The sequence below is a fragment of the Oryctolagus cuniculus genome, chromosome 4 (genome assembly GCF_051225735.1).
Source record: "Oryctolagus cuniculus isolate XC-2025 breed Fujian yellow rabbit chromosome 4, ASM5122573v1, whole genome shotgun sequence".
Taxonomy (NCBI): Eukaryota; Metazoa; Chordata; class Mammalia; order Lagomorpha; family Leporidae; genus Oryctolagus; species Oryctolagus cuniculus.
Window position 1 is genome coordinate 28,510,921 of NC_142870.1, and position 15,373 is coordinate 28,526,293.

The 15,373-nt window shown below is 36.3% G+C and overlaps 1 protein-coding gene across 1 annotated transcript in view; it reads left to right on the top strand.

Annotated features, from left to right (window-relative positions):
* Positions 1 to 15,373, top strand: part of TMPRSS15 (transmembrane serine protease 15) — a 134,698-nt gene that overhangs the window by 51,365 nt on the left and 67,960 nt on the right. The window contains exons 10-11 of the mRNA XM_070071911.2: positions 7,644 to 7,784; positions 8,980 to 9,129. Of these exons, the coding sequence (XP_069928012.2) occupies positions 7,644 to 7,784; positions 8,980 to 9,129 (291 nt within the window). The remainder of the gene's footprint in view (positions 1 to 7,643; positions 7,785 to 8,979; positions 9,130 to 15,373) is intronic.

Below are 15,373 nucleotides of genomic sequence, written 5' to 3' on the forward strand. Positions count from 1 at the left end.
AAATAAAAACACATTTTAAAGTTTTGAAAATTAAGTATCTTGGTTTTAACCTGAAAAAATATAAGAAAGAATGCTGGGTGTTAAAATTTAAAATTTTTAAAAGAAATGCAATAATATCTTACCTCCTGCAGTTAGCATATTTTCTGGTGTACTTTTAAAGCTAGGTATTTGTTGATTTAAAATTAAAATAACAGATTTATACTTCTATTATATGGTACTCACAGTATAAATCAACAGAGATAATTTGTATTTCTTAGAAATTTAGAATTATGTCTTTAAAGTAGTGTCAATTTTCTTATTATCAACTCACAATCCTATTTTTATCCAAGTGTTTCAACAAACTTCTCTATACAAGTGATGCTGATAAGATTTGTTTTCATTAAATTCCAACTTAGGATTTATGAGTATCATTCAAATCATTTGTGGAAAATGAGATTTAAAAATAATATGCATTTCCCATTACATTTTGCAGATACCTTGTATATCTCCAGTGCTGTTATTTTATTTCCTTGAAAAATTGATATATTTCACTGAAATTAGGGAAACAAAATTATCTACAGAAATTACAAAGACATAAAAATATCTAATAACTCTAAAATAGTAGCTACGTATTTTGTTAGAGATAAGTCAGTATAAACAAATTCTAAAGGCCCTTTTTCAGTGATTTTTGTGTAGTCATGAGATAAATATTCTGTAACTGGTACTTGTACAGAAAACACCAGATATCTAACAAGGAGACTGGTAAAATAAATGGACATTTAAGACAGAATAAGGTATGCACAACCATAGAAAATATGCTCTGTAATGGTAAAGAGAATGAGAGAAAGTTGGACATTATATAAAAAAGATGACATAAAGTACATTAGGGTCTTCAGGTAAATATGGAAATTGAAGTAAGTCAGAATCAATTATCAGGATAGTTCAAGAAGGTTTCCTTTTAGTTGTAGTCAATGGTCGTTATAATTATCTATCATGAATGGATATGCATGGATGGGATTGAAAATGATTAATGAGTTCTTTTTTTGTTCAGAAAAATCCATAAATGTTTTTATGCATCCTCAAAGACATTAGAAATAGCTCAACTGAACACAGTGAAACTGGTTTCAAAATGCCTAGCCCAGAATATGTGTCTACAAGCACACAGTTGTTCTGCATTCTTGATACCCCAAGTGCTCATGCTAATTAATGACAGTATATCTCAAATAGAACAGCTTAACCTTGCGTAGGACAATACTTACAAAACTGAGGCACTCAGAAGTATTCATAGGCAGTGTATAATCAAAGAATGATGGATTTTCCCCTTAGTTGCCAATTTATCTTACAATAAAACAATCATAATTTGAATAGAAAATTAAATAATAGGTGTAAATATTTTAAAGTAAAATTTTGGAGTAGGCTTTATTCTTTTGTTAAGACATTTCTGTGTATAATGAGAAATATGCATCCATATTTCTGCTGATTAGGGTATAATTCATGGGAAAGTTCAACAAGCACTGACTTACAAAATCATCCCTTCCAGAAGCTTACAAACATTCCCCAACCATGGCACCTAAAAATTAAGGATTGCCTCTTCTGTACACCCATAGCATTTCTCCAGTACTGAGAAATTCCACAGTTAATATTTTTTATTACTCAACAATCTGAATTTTCTAATACAGACCCTCATTATTTCCTCTGTGTGTCATCAGCACATGGTCCCCATACAGAATTCGTAGGAGGCACGCAGTAAAGTATGTTGCCAATAATAGAAATCATTTATGCTATTAATTACCTAAGAAGCATTTGGGATAGAAATAATGCAGAACAACTGTGAGCTTGCAAGCACATTTCTGAGCTTGGCATTTTGACACCTCTATCAGTGTTCATTTGAGCTATGTTTGATGTTTTGGAAATGGGATACTAGGCCTGCTGAATCACACTGTAGAAAGTCTACCATTCCTGTCCATTGCTCACTTTCCAAACTACACTCCATCATTATCATGCTTCCTGGCTTAGCTCTTTCCCAGTGCGTAACCCCCAAAGCATTTGCTGTAAGAAGACAAATGATGAATTATTTCACATTTCAGTGTGACTTCTTGGCAAGACTATGTAAATTAGTATAGCTAGAACTATTGGCATTTCAGCAGAAGAAACTAGATTTTCCTGAGATAACTGTGGCTAAAAATTTGTTCTGTCAGCTAAAATATAATAACAGGAAAAATCTACAGTTTAAAAATTATTAGATAATTGTTTATTTTTTCTTTCAATGTAAGACCTATATTTTTATGTAGAAAAAGGCGATAACTTGGTTTATTCACGTCTTAATATATGCACTGAAATAATGATTAAAATCTCCCATACTCTTACCCAGTGGCAGAAGTACAGAAAGTAAGTCATAATTGCTTCCTTTTCAGAGTGTAAAACCAAGTCTATGAGAAAGAGAAACAATATCTGACATCCACTAAGCATTGACAACACATCAGTCACTGTGTCACCAAAAATTACTTATTTGCTTTTTTTTCTATTTTATGTGTGCTTTATTTATTTATTTATTTTTTTTTTAACTTTAATGAATATAAATTTCCAAAGTACAGCTTATGGATTACAATGGCTTTCCCCCCATAACGTCCCTCCCACCTGCAACCCTCCCCTTATCCACTCCCTCTCCCCTTCCATTCACATCAAGATTCATTTTCGATTCTCTTTATATACAGAAGATCAGTTTAGCATACATTAAGTAAAGATTTCAACAGTTTGCTCCCACACAGAAACATAAAGTGAAAAATACTGTTTGAGTACTAGTTATAGCATTAAATCTCAATGTACAGCACACTAAGGACAAAGATCCTACATGAGGAGTAAGTGCACAGTGACTCCTGTTGTTGACTTAACAAATTGACACTCTTGTTTATGGCATCACTAATCACCTTAGGCTCTTGTCATGAGCTACCAAGGCTATGGAAGCCCCCTGAGTTCACACACAATTATTCTTAGGTGTTTAAATTTTAACTGAAAAGTGATCCCTGTTAGGAATTTGGAAAACATTATGTTGAGTGAAATAAGCCAATCCCAAAGGGACAAATACCACTTGTTCTCCTTGATAGGTGACAACTAACTGAGCACCAAAAAGCAAACCTGTTAAAGTGAAATGAACACTATGAGAAATGGTGACTTGATCAGCCCTCACCCTGACTTGATGAGCAGCTTAATATGTTATCCCTCTTAGTATTTTTTTTGTTTGTTTTACTTAATACTTTTGGTTGAATACTGTAATCAATACACAATTCTTCTTAAGTGCTGAAACTTAACTGAAAAGTGATCGCTGTTAAATATAAGAGTGGGAATAAGAGAGGGAAGAGATGTGCAATGCGGGACATGCTCAAGCTGACTTACCTCAAATGGTAGAGTTAGAAACATACCAGGGGATTCGAATTCAATCCCATCAAGGTGGCATGTACCAATGCCATCTCACTAGTCCCAGTGATCAATTTCTGTTCACAATTGATTGTAATGATAGGACTAAGAACCAAAGGGATCACATAAACAAGAATAGTGTCTGCAAATACTAGCTGATAGAATCAAAAAGGGAGAGAATGGTCCAACATGGGAAGTGAGATACACAGCAGACCCATAGAATGGCAAATGTCCTAACAGCACTCTGGCCTCATAATCAGCCCTTAAGGCATGCGGATCTGGCTGAAATGCCCATGAGAGTATTTCAGGCATGGAAAACCAAGACACTCTGGGAGAAAAAAAAAAAAAACCTAAATGAAAGATCTCCATGAGTGAGATCCCAGTGGAAAGAATGGGTCATCAAAGAAGGAGGTACCTTTCTCTGAAGGGAGGAGAGAACTTCCATTTTGACCATGGCCTTGTCTAAATATGATCAGAGTTATTTGCTTTTTTTAAGATAACACTGAGATCCAACACATTCCAACCACCCAGGGTCTATTCAGCCACTAACATTTAGATTTAACCAAAAGCCATTTTCTAATACAATTCCAATTATATGGGAAATAAAGCAGAAAAAAAGTCAGGTAGATAGTTGTAAAGCAAAATTTCTAGAAAGTTTGCATCCCTCAGTTGCTTAGATATTTAGAATTCAAAGTCTTTCAATATAAGAATCATTTGGGTTACACAATAAGGAAAGCTGGTAGGAATAGTCTGCAGGTGTCTGGCGTGTAACAAATCTTCCCAGGCAGATGAATCAATTAAGTCACAGGCTTTTATTGGGGTTCCACTCCCAGGCGAGGTTCCCCCGTCCCAACAGAGCAACAGAGCAGGGGCTGGAGAAGCCACGCATCAGAGATTGGGAGAGCTCCTTTTATAGATTCAGGGCATGGGGGTAAGGTTGAGGCGGGTCTGATCCTCATTAGTTGACCTTTAGGCACCCACAAGGACCTTGACAAGGACTTTTCTTCCCCACACATACAGGTAGGAACTTCCCATTCCCGGAAGTATAGGCCTTTCCTCCATTCGGATCACAAAGCTACCATCCTGACCTTTTGATGATAGGAAAGGGGGTGACGATGAGTCTCTCTGGCTACTTCCTGCTGACTGGGGATGTCGTCTACAGGGGCCCACTGGGGGTATCTTGGGGCTTCGCAGGGACATGCATGTATGGATGGAGAAGCATCTGGTTGACTGCCTGGTTACTGAAGGCCTTGGTTCATTCCATTATCACCTTCTGTAAACACTTAAACAGACACTGTAGTATACAAGTTAGGGTGAGGAGAGGAAATGGGAGGGGGTATCTGGACTCTTGCGAGGATTGTTTGATGGACATGGTTTAAATCTGATCCCAGACAAGACTAGGAGAAAGGCCACTCAACTTTTGCAGGTAGAGGGGTTTGTCTGTAGAGAAATTCTGAATAATCATACAACATTAAGTAGAGGAGAGGACCATCAGTACACACAGGTTGGGAGTAGAGCCATTAATGTTAGAGTAGAGGCTATGATTATAAAGGAAGGTGCTGTCTAAGCCACAAATAAGTTCCCCGATTGAAAGACAAATAGAAACTGACAGAAGGGGCTTGAAAATAGTCTGGTGGGCTTTAGGCCTTGTAAGTTAAGAGGCCCAGACCTATCTCTTCATGTAGGGTACATCCTAAGGGAGGTGTGAACCTCCTCAGGAAGGCACCCTGCTGACTTCCATTACCTACCTGGCCTGGGAGGAGAACTGGCTAGGTAAAGGCAGGTGGCATCTCTAACAGGAAATTTACAGCTCTGCCTGCAATGTTGCTGACCCTACTTGGACATCCCCTCATCTGTGGTGGTCACTTTGGAAGCTGGGCTGAGTGAAGAGATTAGTGCCCTTTCTGCCCCTTCAGTGGATATTCAGAGGCCAGTGCTGGATGGGGCCAGGGACCTGCAGTCAGTGCTTGGGAGTGGTGCAAGAGTCCAGGGAGAGCCACATTGGGTGTGGTAGATCTCTATTGTCAGCAGGAGGGAGAGTATAATCACATCAGCTAATGTGATCACTGTCTCACCTCCTCATTGGCAAAGTGATCAATGCCTGGGGCAAGCCATCAGTGGCTATACACCACATCCATGCAGGCGGATACACCTCAAAAAGGGTCTGTGCTGTCCTCAGTGCACAGAACCCTCTGCAACAAATGCACCCCAAGCCTCTGAAGCCAGACACAGTAATTGCTCAGAGATCCAGTTTCATCCCATGCCCTATCGTAGAGTCACAGAATTCCTACAGTCACAGCACACAGGCTCCCACAGTCAGAGAGCGAGGCATCCACTCTCAGCTCTGTGATTCTGCTCTATCCATGGAGATAGGCGAGGCACCCAGAGAGCCTGCTCTGTGTTACTGTTCCACCCTGGAAGTTTGAGTACATCCGCCCTTGAAAGAGGGGAGCAGTGCTTACAGGCGTAAGTGGGCATCCCACCCCCTGCCAACCCTCCAGGCCAGGCTCAAAGTCAGTAAAGACCACTAATTTATCCCTCAGATAAATTCCCCTACTTGCACAAACTGCAATTGCCTGCATTCACCTTATCAACATGGCACCTCCTCCCTGCTTGTAGCTGAGAGCCTTTTGGGGGACTTGGGGTGGGAAGCAGGCAATATGCTCTCCCATCATGGGCTTAGGTAGGCACCCTGCCCCCCAACTAGTGCTCCATGCTGGACTCAAAGTCAGGGTGGTGCACAGAGTTCTCCCCAGGGCAATATAAGCAGTGACACAGCTTGCTGCAGAGTACTTCTACTCCTAAGAAAATGGCACCCCCTCCTGACCGCCTGGCATTCTGCAGTAGTGGGGGAGGGGGGAGGTAAGCAAGGCAGCCTTCCTGACCCAAGACTGGAAGTTGTCAAACCCCAGTCAGCTCCCCAGGCTGCAGCAAACTCAGTGGGTCACTGTGGAAGTCGCTCTTAGCTAAAACTCTGAGCTGCAGGGCAGCTGAGTGGCAGCTGGCTGCACCACCGGTCGGCTGCAGACGTCTCTGTCTTCTCTCCACTTGTCTCTCACGGAGCCTTCGTTGCCTTTTCACTTCTTCATTGACAATTTCCATCACTCAGACCACTGGAAAGGTACTCCTTTCTTTGTTCTTTTCATATCCCAAAGTAGCTGAATAGTGGGGCTGCACCATGCTTGGCCAGCTTGGAAGTCAAGTGTCTTTATTTAGAACCCAATAAACCGGTAGGTCTGTCTCCTACTGCAAATGTAGTACTTCTTGTAGACTTGAATCTTGAATCTCACTTCAAATTGTGCAACTAAAATGATAAACCTTTCTTTCTTAACCCCTCTTTTATTATACCAAGACTAGGAAGCCTTTTTAGAACATTTTTTCTAATTCCCCCATATAGAGTTTTAATATCATATATGTGTATATCTATTTATGTGCTAAACGTATATCTGGGCTTTACACATTCATAAAGTAAGACTCTCTTGCCATTGAGAATCAATTTTGACACTCTTGGAGGCAATGTTATCTGCTTTTAAAAATGTATGTACTAAACTATACATTTTTATAAAAGCAAATTTCATATAGTAATGATTTTTATAAATCAACATGAGAACACTTTATATCCATATACTCCACTCACTCTGAGAGTCAAGATTAGGAATAGATCTTTAAGCAGCTTAGATTCAAGGCATAAATGATAAAAAAAAAGCAATATAAAATGTTATGGAAACAATCATTAAGTCATCAAGTACTTTTAGGAGTCTTACAGTTATACAGGGAGAGAAGCAAAAAGTATTCTTATGTTTATAATATTTTGACCTAGGTTTCTTTCACCCCTATGAGTGTGGCATTGGTCATATCTCATAGAATCAAACTAAGTTTTGGTTTTGTTAGTGCTTAAGTTGTCTATTTGTTAGGGAATCTTTTTCAAGAATGCAATTTCTTTTTTTTTTTTTTTTTTGACAGGCAGAGTGGACAGTGAGAGAGAGAGACAGCAATTTCTTTGTTTATGTGTATATTGTGTGTGAAGCTAATGATTACAAATGAAAGTTTTATCAAATCATGAAAATACAATAATTTGAGGATTTCTAATACTTAACAGGATATAGTTTAATTACAATAAATTAATAATAGGATTAATGCTGTTACTGATTAATGATATACACATTGGCAGATCAGTCAATAAACTGATGGATGGATAAATGAATAGGTAGACATGTACAAATAACAGTCATTCATTTTTTCTTTTGCAGCTTCCCTTTCAGAAACTAATCCTGGCACAATTAGGATTTTTTCCAACCAAGTTACTGTCACATTTACTATAGAATCTGATGAAAACGATTATATTGGTTTTCATGCGACATACAGTGCATTTAACACCAGTGAGCTTAACAGTGAGTATCATTTACTGTCCAGGTTTTGAATTTTTAGATGCTTTAATATTTTAATGGAATTTTAAAAGTAAGAGAACCTAAAATTTTATTACATAAATTTTAATGAGTATCTTTTGTGCTCATCTCTTTTTATTTGATACTAAAGAAAAAATAAGGAATTGGAAAATAGTTCTTTTTCTTCAAAAAGATGAAATAATCAATTTGAGAAAAAAATATAAAATTAAATTAAAAGTTTGTAGGTTACAAGTGTTCCAAGTGAAAATGTAGTAATTAGCATATAACAAATTCAGAGATGCTTCCATAAATTCAACTACGATTAAAGTATTAAATTTAGTAATAAAAGGGAGACAACGGGTCATCAAAGAAGGAGGTACCTTTCTCTGAAGGGAGGAGAGAACTTCCACTTTGACCATGGCCTTGTCTAAATATGATCAGAGTCAGTGAACTCAGGGGGCTTCCATAGCCTTGGCAGCTCATGACAAGAGCCTAGGGTGATTACTGAGGCCATCAACAAGAGTGTCAATTTGTAAAGTCAACAACAGGAGTCACTGTGCACTTACTCCTCATGTAGGATCTTTGTCCTTAGTGTGCTGTACATTGAGATTTAATGCTATAACTAGTACTCAAACAGTATTTTTCACTTTATGTTTCTGTATGGGAGCAAACTGTTGAAATCTTTACTTAATGTATGCTAAACTGATCTTCTGTATATAAAGAGAATCGAAAATGAATCTTGATGTGAATGGAAAGGGAGAGGGAGTGGGAAAGGGGAGGATTGTGGGTTGGAGGGATGTTATGCGGGGGAAGCCATTGTAATCCATAAGCTGTACTTTGGAAATTTATATTCATTAAATAAAAGTTAAAAAAAATAAAATAAAAAAGACAAAAGGGAGACTAAAAAACACTGGACAAAGTTAGTGTTGATAAACCAATAGAGCTAAAATGTAATAAAGCACAAGAAGCTTGTGTACATGTTTGTGAAAGTTCTGATGGGATACACAAAACACATTTAACACAGTTCACAATCAAAAGCTGTGTTTTAACCTAAATGAATGAAACAGAGATTAATTTAAGAATTGATTTTGTGCAAGCCACTCAGTTATCAGTTGTAAGATCTTAGACTATTTTCTAAGCAGTCTAATTGTGTTTCTTATATTGTGTAGTTGATTTGAGTTTTGATTTTTTTAATTCACAGATTATGAAAAAATTAACTGTAATTTTGAGGATGGCTTTTGTTTCTGGGTCCAGGATTTAAATGATGATAACGAATGGGAAAGAATTCAGGGAAACACTTTTCCTCCCTTTACTGGACCAAATTTTGACCATACTTTTGGTAATACTTCAGGTAAGAATCATTTTTAATTAATAAATAAAAAGAAAAGGCTTTGTTTTTGCAGTTTAAAGAGAGAGCTAAACAGTCTTTTCACATAATTGTTCTTTAAAATGATAGTCTAATAAATGTTCTTAAATGAAAAGTGATCATCAAATTAGCATGTAAAGCAAATGTATTCCAAGAATTATATTCTTTTGTTTATATATTCATGAGCTGTTGAAAAGTACTCAAGGCTCATTAGAAATAGGCAGATAAGACTGTCACTCTGTATTTGCCACTTATTATTAACTAAGTAGACTCGTGTAAGGTAATTAACTTTTCTGAACTTTGCTTTTTTTTACCTTAATCTCACTTTCTGATTGCTTATTGTTAATGCAAGAAATAAAATGGATTTTTCTATATTGATCTTTTACCATACAGCCTTGCTGAACTAGTTTGTTAACTGATATTTTCTTACAGAATCAATTAGCATTTTCAATATCCAAGATCATATCAACTTGAAATAAAGATATATTTACTTCTTCTGGGAATTCTGTGGAACATTGGTTCTAGAGTAGGGTTCCCAGGGGAGAACTGTGAGTGTAGGTACATTTTTAATGCAAATAGGATATTAGAATTTGACAGCAGGTGGAAATATTAATATTTGATCAAGAAACCCAGAAGTCATGGATAAATATGAGGAGATAAGGAAATCATATGGGGCTGATCACCCATGACAATCTTAGAAGCATGTATTCATCATCCCAAAAATACTCTTCACCATAGAATTTCAAATCTAGATGTGGGTCTTAAAAAGTAAGAAAAATTGAAAAAAGAGCAGAGTGAAAATTTGTGCATTTGTATAATTTCCCTAAGCAAAATCTCTCCTATAGTGTGGCTTGTTGATAGATTATATGAGAGTGCAATTCAATTTTAAACTATGTAAAAGTTTCCTCTAGTCAGGTGTGGCTGTAGGCTTTGAGGACATGTATCACTTATCACCACTTCTACAAAACCCATTTGAACTTCCACATTGAAATTTTCCTTTTCACTCAAACGTCTAAGCACTTTTATTGGTTTTCTTATCACATAGCATTATTTTTGTTTATTTGCTTACTTCTTTTCATCACAGTTGTACTTCCTCATAACAAAATCTGATCTTTTTCACCTTTGAATTTCTAGGACATTCTCAGTAACTGAATCTAATTAACATGTAAAATTGTTTTTGAACATATGAGTGAATGTCTACCACATTGACTCAATAAGTAATTTCTGAATACATCATTAACTGAGTGAAGCAACATAAGAAATATAAGCATATGTGTGTTGTAATTCATGATCAATGGGCACTTCTATTAAAAAGATCAATATTCTCATTTTAATGTATTTATTTATTTATTTGAAAGGCAATGTTGCTGAGAGAAAGGCAGAGAGATGAGACAGACAGAGAGAAAGAGAGACAGAGAGAGATATGTTCCATCCATTGGTTCACTCTCCAAATGGCCACAATAGCCAGGACTGAGCCAAGCAGAAGCCCGGAGCCAGAAGCTTCATCCTGGTCTCCCACATGGGAGCAGGAACTTGGGAACTTGGGCCACCTTCCATTGCTTTCCCATGCACATTAGCAGAGGGCTAGATGGGAAGTAGAACATCCAGGACTAAACCAGTGCCCCACTGGGTTCCCAGCATCACAGGCAATGGCTGTACCCACTATTCCACAGTTGGCCCAAATATCTGCATTTTTATGAACTTAAAAGTAAATGGTTAATTAATGTCATTTTTATATCCAGTTACAAGACATTAAAGAGTTAAATTTTAAGGCTATAAATGTACCTGACTAATTCTGGTTCTTTAGACAATAACATCCTTAGAATACCAACAAATGGTTCATCACACAACAACTTCATCAAAATAAATTTTAGTAACAAGTGACTTCTTTTAGCCTATTTACAATCAAAACTAAAATCCCCTTTTAATTTGTTCTTTTACTCCTTCATTCAAGAAACATTTGTGGGGGCCGAAATTGTTGGTTAAGCCACTGCCTGTGATACCTGCTTTCCATTTGAACACCAAATGTTGTGCCAGCTGCTCACTTCTGTTCCACCTCTCTTTTGATGTTCTTGGGAAAATACATCAGAAGATGGTCCAATTGCTTAGGCCCTTGCCACCCACATGGGAGAACTGGTTGGGGTTCCTGGTTTCTGGCTTTAGCCTGGCCCAACTCCTAACATTTGTAACCATTTGGAGAATGAACCTGCAAACAGAAGCTCTTTCTCTCTCTCTCTCTCTCTATCAAACTTTCAAATAATAAATAAATTTGAAAAAACAAATAAATAGGAAACATTTTTATACCCAGGTGTTATCCAAAGCATTCAGACTGTAACTGCACACAAAATAAACCAAATAATCTGCTCTCATAGACCTCAAAAAATAGCAATATACATGAAAACTAATTAATTTATTATGATATATAACATTTGGATGCATAGTCAGGAGAAGCAATGTTTGGTAAGGGGGAAAAGGAGGGCAGGTATGGAAATGCTATGGAACATTAAAATAGGATGATCAATTTAGGTCTTACTGAAAAGGTGGCATGTGAATCATAATTTAAAGAATTGAAAGAATTAGCTCTATTTCTTATTCCAGATGGGGAAAACAAACAGTTCAATGACTTCAAATGGGAGAGAGACTGACTTGTGTGGAGAAAAGTCAGTGGACTGCTGAGGCTGAAAGGGACTGAGTGGGACCATAGGGTCCAGACAATGATGGATCTTCTAGTTTTGGTGGTTTACAAAGAGAAACAATTAGCTAGTTGAGGTTTTTGAGCATGGGAATAGTAAGATTCCTTTTGATTGGTAGACAGAGAATATTTTGTGGATGGGCAAGAGTATTAAAGGAAGAACACTGGAAATCCATCACCTAGCCCAGAGATAAGGTTGTGGGACCCAGATCAGTGGAAGCAATTTGCAAAGCCTTATTCTGGAAGTATTCTGAAAGTAAACCCTGGGCTAAATTAATTACCAGTGTGTACCTACACATACAAAGTGAGCTCAATGTAGATGGCCAACTCCATAAGACCAATTATTTCTAGCATCAAAAATAATAATGTGAATATTCTCCTACATAATTAATCTTCTTTGAGTAAGGTATTTCACAGAGCCTGATTCTTTATTGGTAAATCAGCCTTGCAGAGCTGAAGACTAATTCCTCTGTGAAAATTGCCCCAGCTCTCTAAAAAGGACTGGCCTACAACAATCGAATAATCAGAACTCCTCCCGCCTTTAGAGTAGTAAGTCTTTAACACTTGGAAGAGTAGTTAGAGGAAAGTAGAGAAAGCATTTATATCTATTGACTATGACAGGTACCTTTTTATGCAGTTGAAATCTTTGATGTTCAAATTATCTTCTTTCTACTTTTATGTCATCATAATAAGAGATAAAATAATTCCACTGATACGTGAAGAATATAAGGACATGACAAGAGAAAAATGGTTTCAGGCTGCCTACGGATTAAATAACTAAAGAAATAAGTTGAAACTGACCGAAGTGAAACAAGTAGAGTGTCACGTGTTGGTTTTAAGTAGTTAAGCAGGAAATGGAGTCTCAGGAGAAAGTCCTTTAGCAGGAGTTATTTAAAATTAGACAGGTTAGAGCAGGTCAGATCCCACCAGAGGCAGCAAAGTAACGAGAATGGATGGTAGGGCTTAATAGGTCCTATCCAGTTCTCGTCCTGTGATTTCATAACCTACCTGTCATTCTGCCACAAGGGGCATTATTCTTTCAACTTACTTTTTTTGTGTTAGAACATCCTACCACGGAAATAGAAGAGAATTAAAGCCCTCCTGCTGTCACGCTTACCTATGCAGGGATTTTCTGTTGCTGTACTCTGCCTTCCCTTTAAATGACAGGAAAACATAAATAAAACAGAGAAACTGAATTAACATCATTTTCAAGAAGAACATCTAAGCCACATTCTCTTTTCTACTCCTCCTGAAGAACTAACTCTCTTGATGGAGTAGCAGCTCCTGATCTCGACTCTGTCAATGACCAGGGTATGGCTGGATCTCTTGAAAGCAGTGGGGATGCATAGACCCGATGGTGCCGATGCGGGAGCATCTTGAGTTGCACAGACGTGACCCATTTACTCAGACGCGTAGGGAAAATGAGTTCAATAGCACGTGAAAGCTACAGAAATGTAGAGGCCACAAAAGATCAAGACAGCACACAGAGAGCTTTTCTATACCTGCCTTTCTAAAAAAAAAAAAATACAGTTGTTTTTAAACATGATGGAGGCAGTATAGTAGGAGTAAAGATGATTGAAATAAGGATCCGCTCTGCAAGTGAGATCCCAGTAGAAAGAACAGGCCATCAAAGAGGAAAGTACTTTCTCTGAAGGGAGGAGAGAACTTCCACTTTGACTATGACCTTGTCTAAATAAGATCACTTCTAAACATTTGTGGGGCTAATGTATATATCTTATCATTAATGTAAAAATTAAAAACTATGTATGCATAAAAGCTTAACCTTAAAAATAATGTTCAAATCATGTTAAAAAGGAATGGACTATTACAGCATACAGAGTTTCTTGCATGTCTGACATGTGCTAAATAAAGGCCAAATGACTTTTATAAGAAAAATCCCTTAGATGAAATTTAAGGACAACTTTGTGGTTAGACTAATAAAATTTTTATGTAAAATGTGATTTTGTACTTTAAAAATTCATAATTTAATGAAAGATTACTTTCATCTTCTAATTTTTGATTATATAATACAGCCATATCATCAAAGTAATACTTTAATATTATATTTTATTAGATCCCACATTGTGCAATTATATGATTTCTATTATATAATGCCTATTCATTTATGCAACATTATAGGGCATATAGTCTACATAATTAATTATGTTTTATGAAGATACTAACACAAAACTCATGGCATCAAGTACTTCTTACACTGAAAATTTCAAATACATTACTACTTAATAAGTAAACAATTGATTTAAAATATTTCGGATTGTAAGTGACTATAAACATGCCAAAGCATAAATCAGAGCATGATATGTTTATATAATTGCAGTGAAATACAAACATTTCTGAATAAACTATTACAGTGCTTGTCCACGTGTTTCACTGATATTTTAAGTCTTTTCACCCTAGCTATGCTCTAAGAAACTACAGAGTAAGATCAACTCAAAGAGGATTTGGAATTGGGCATTTAGAAAGTGGATTCTTGTTCCTCATTTCTGTATTTATGCTAGTTGTTTCTGTTAGGAAATTGAATATTTGGACAAAAATAAGTAGTCAAATATATCAGTGTTAAATAAAATATGAGTAATGTTTTAATAAATAAAATAAAAATTATGTATTCATCTTTACTTTAGATTTTGAAGTTCAGATTCAATTAATGTATATGTATGATATTAATTGAAACATTTGACCATGATTTCAACTTGATAAAATACACATTTAATCTGAATAAATGTTACTTCTCTGGTCTAAATTTGCATTGATATATTTATAAATATTTCTATGGGGGTCTTTTCTTCATATTTTGTTTTTACTCTGCATATTGTCAATGAATGAGTTTGAATTTGAATTTTACATGCAACATTGCCTCTATTTTCTGTTGGAAAGTGTGAAAGGGAAGATGCTTGATTTCCTGCTAACACTAAATTTCAGCATTTCATTAAAAATTGCATTTCAATCATATTAGATTAGTTCAATATTTCATTTTATTTGCATCGTATCACATTTTGTTACCTGATTCCTGCTTCTTGTCATAATACACGAGTTTCAAACTAAAAATAAAATAAATTTTCCCAAGAGAATGTTCAAAATATTCGTACCCCAACAACCATTCGAACACTTCAAATGACTCAAATCATTGGTTGGAATAATGAATTCCACACCAAAAAATTTAATCAGTGGTTTGTGCTATTTTGAGAGCTTTTATATGGATTAGTATGCTTCCTGCTCTTCTGTGATCTGATCAGTTATCATTCAAAGGAAAGGGGAAGATGAAACCACTATACAATCAGTGGCTTATGTAGAGATTTGCAATGTAGTCAATGGAATATAAAACAGAGCCTCTTTGAAACTCTTAACTCTGTATTCAAATTTGTAAATAGTTGGATTTATGATGAATTATTCCACAGGCTTATATAAGCACCCTCATATATGCACTGCCTCTAAATATGTAATTAATCAAAGAATCTAGTAATTTGAAATTAAAGTGGCACATGGACATGTTAACATAACCCATAACAAGTCAGTTTC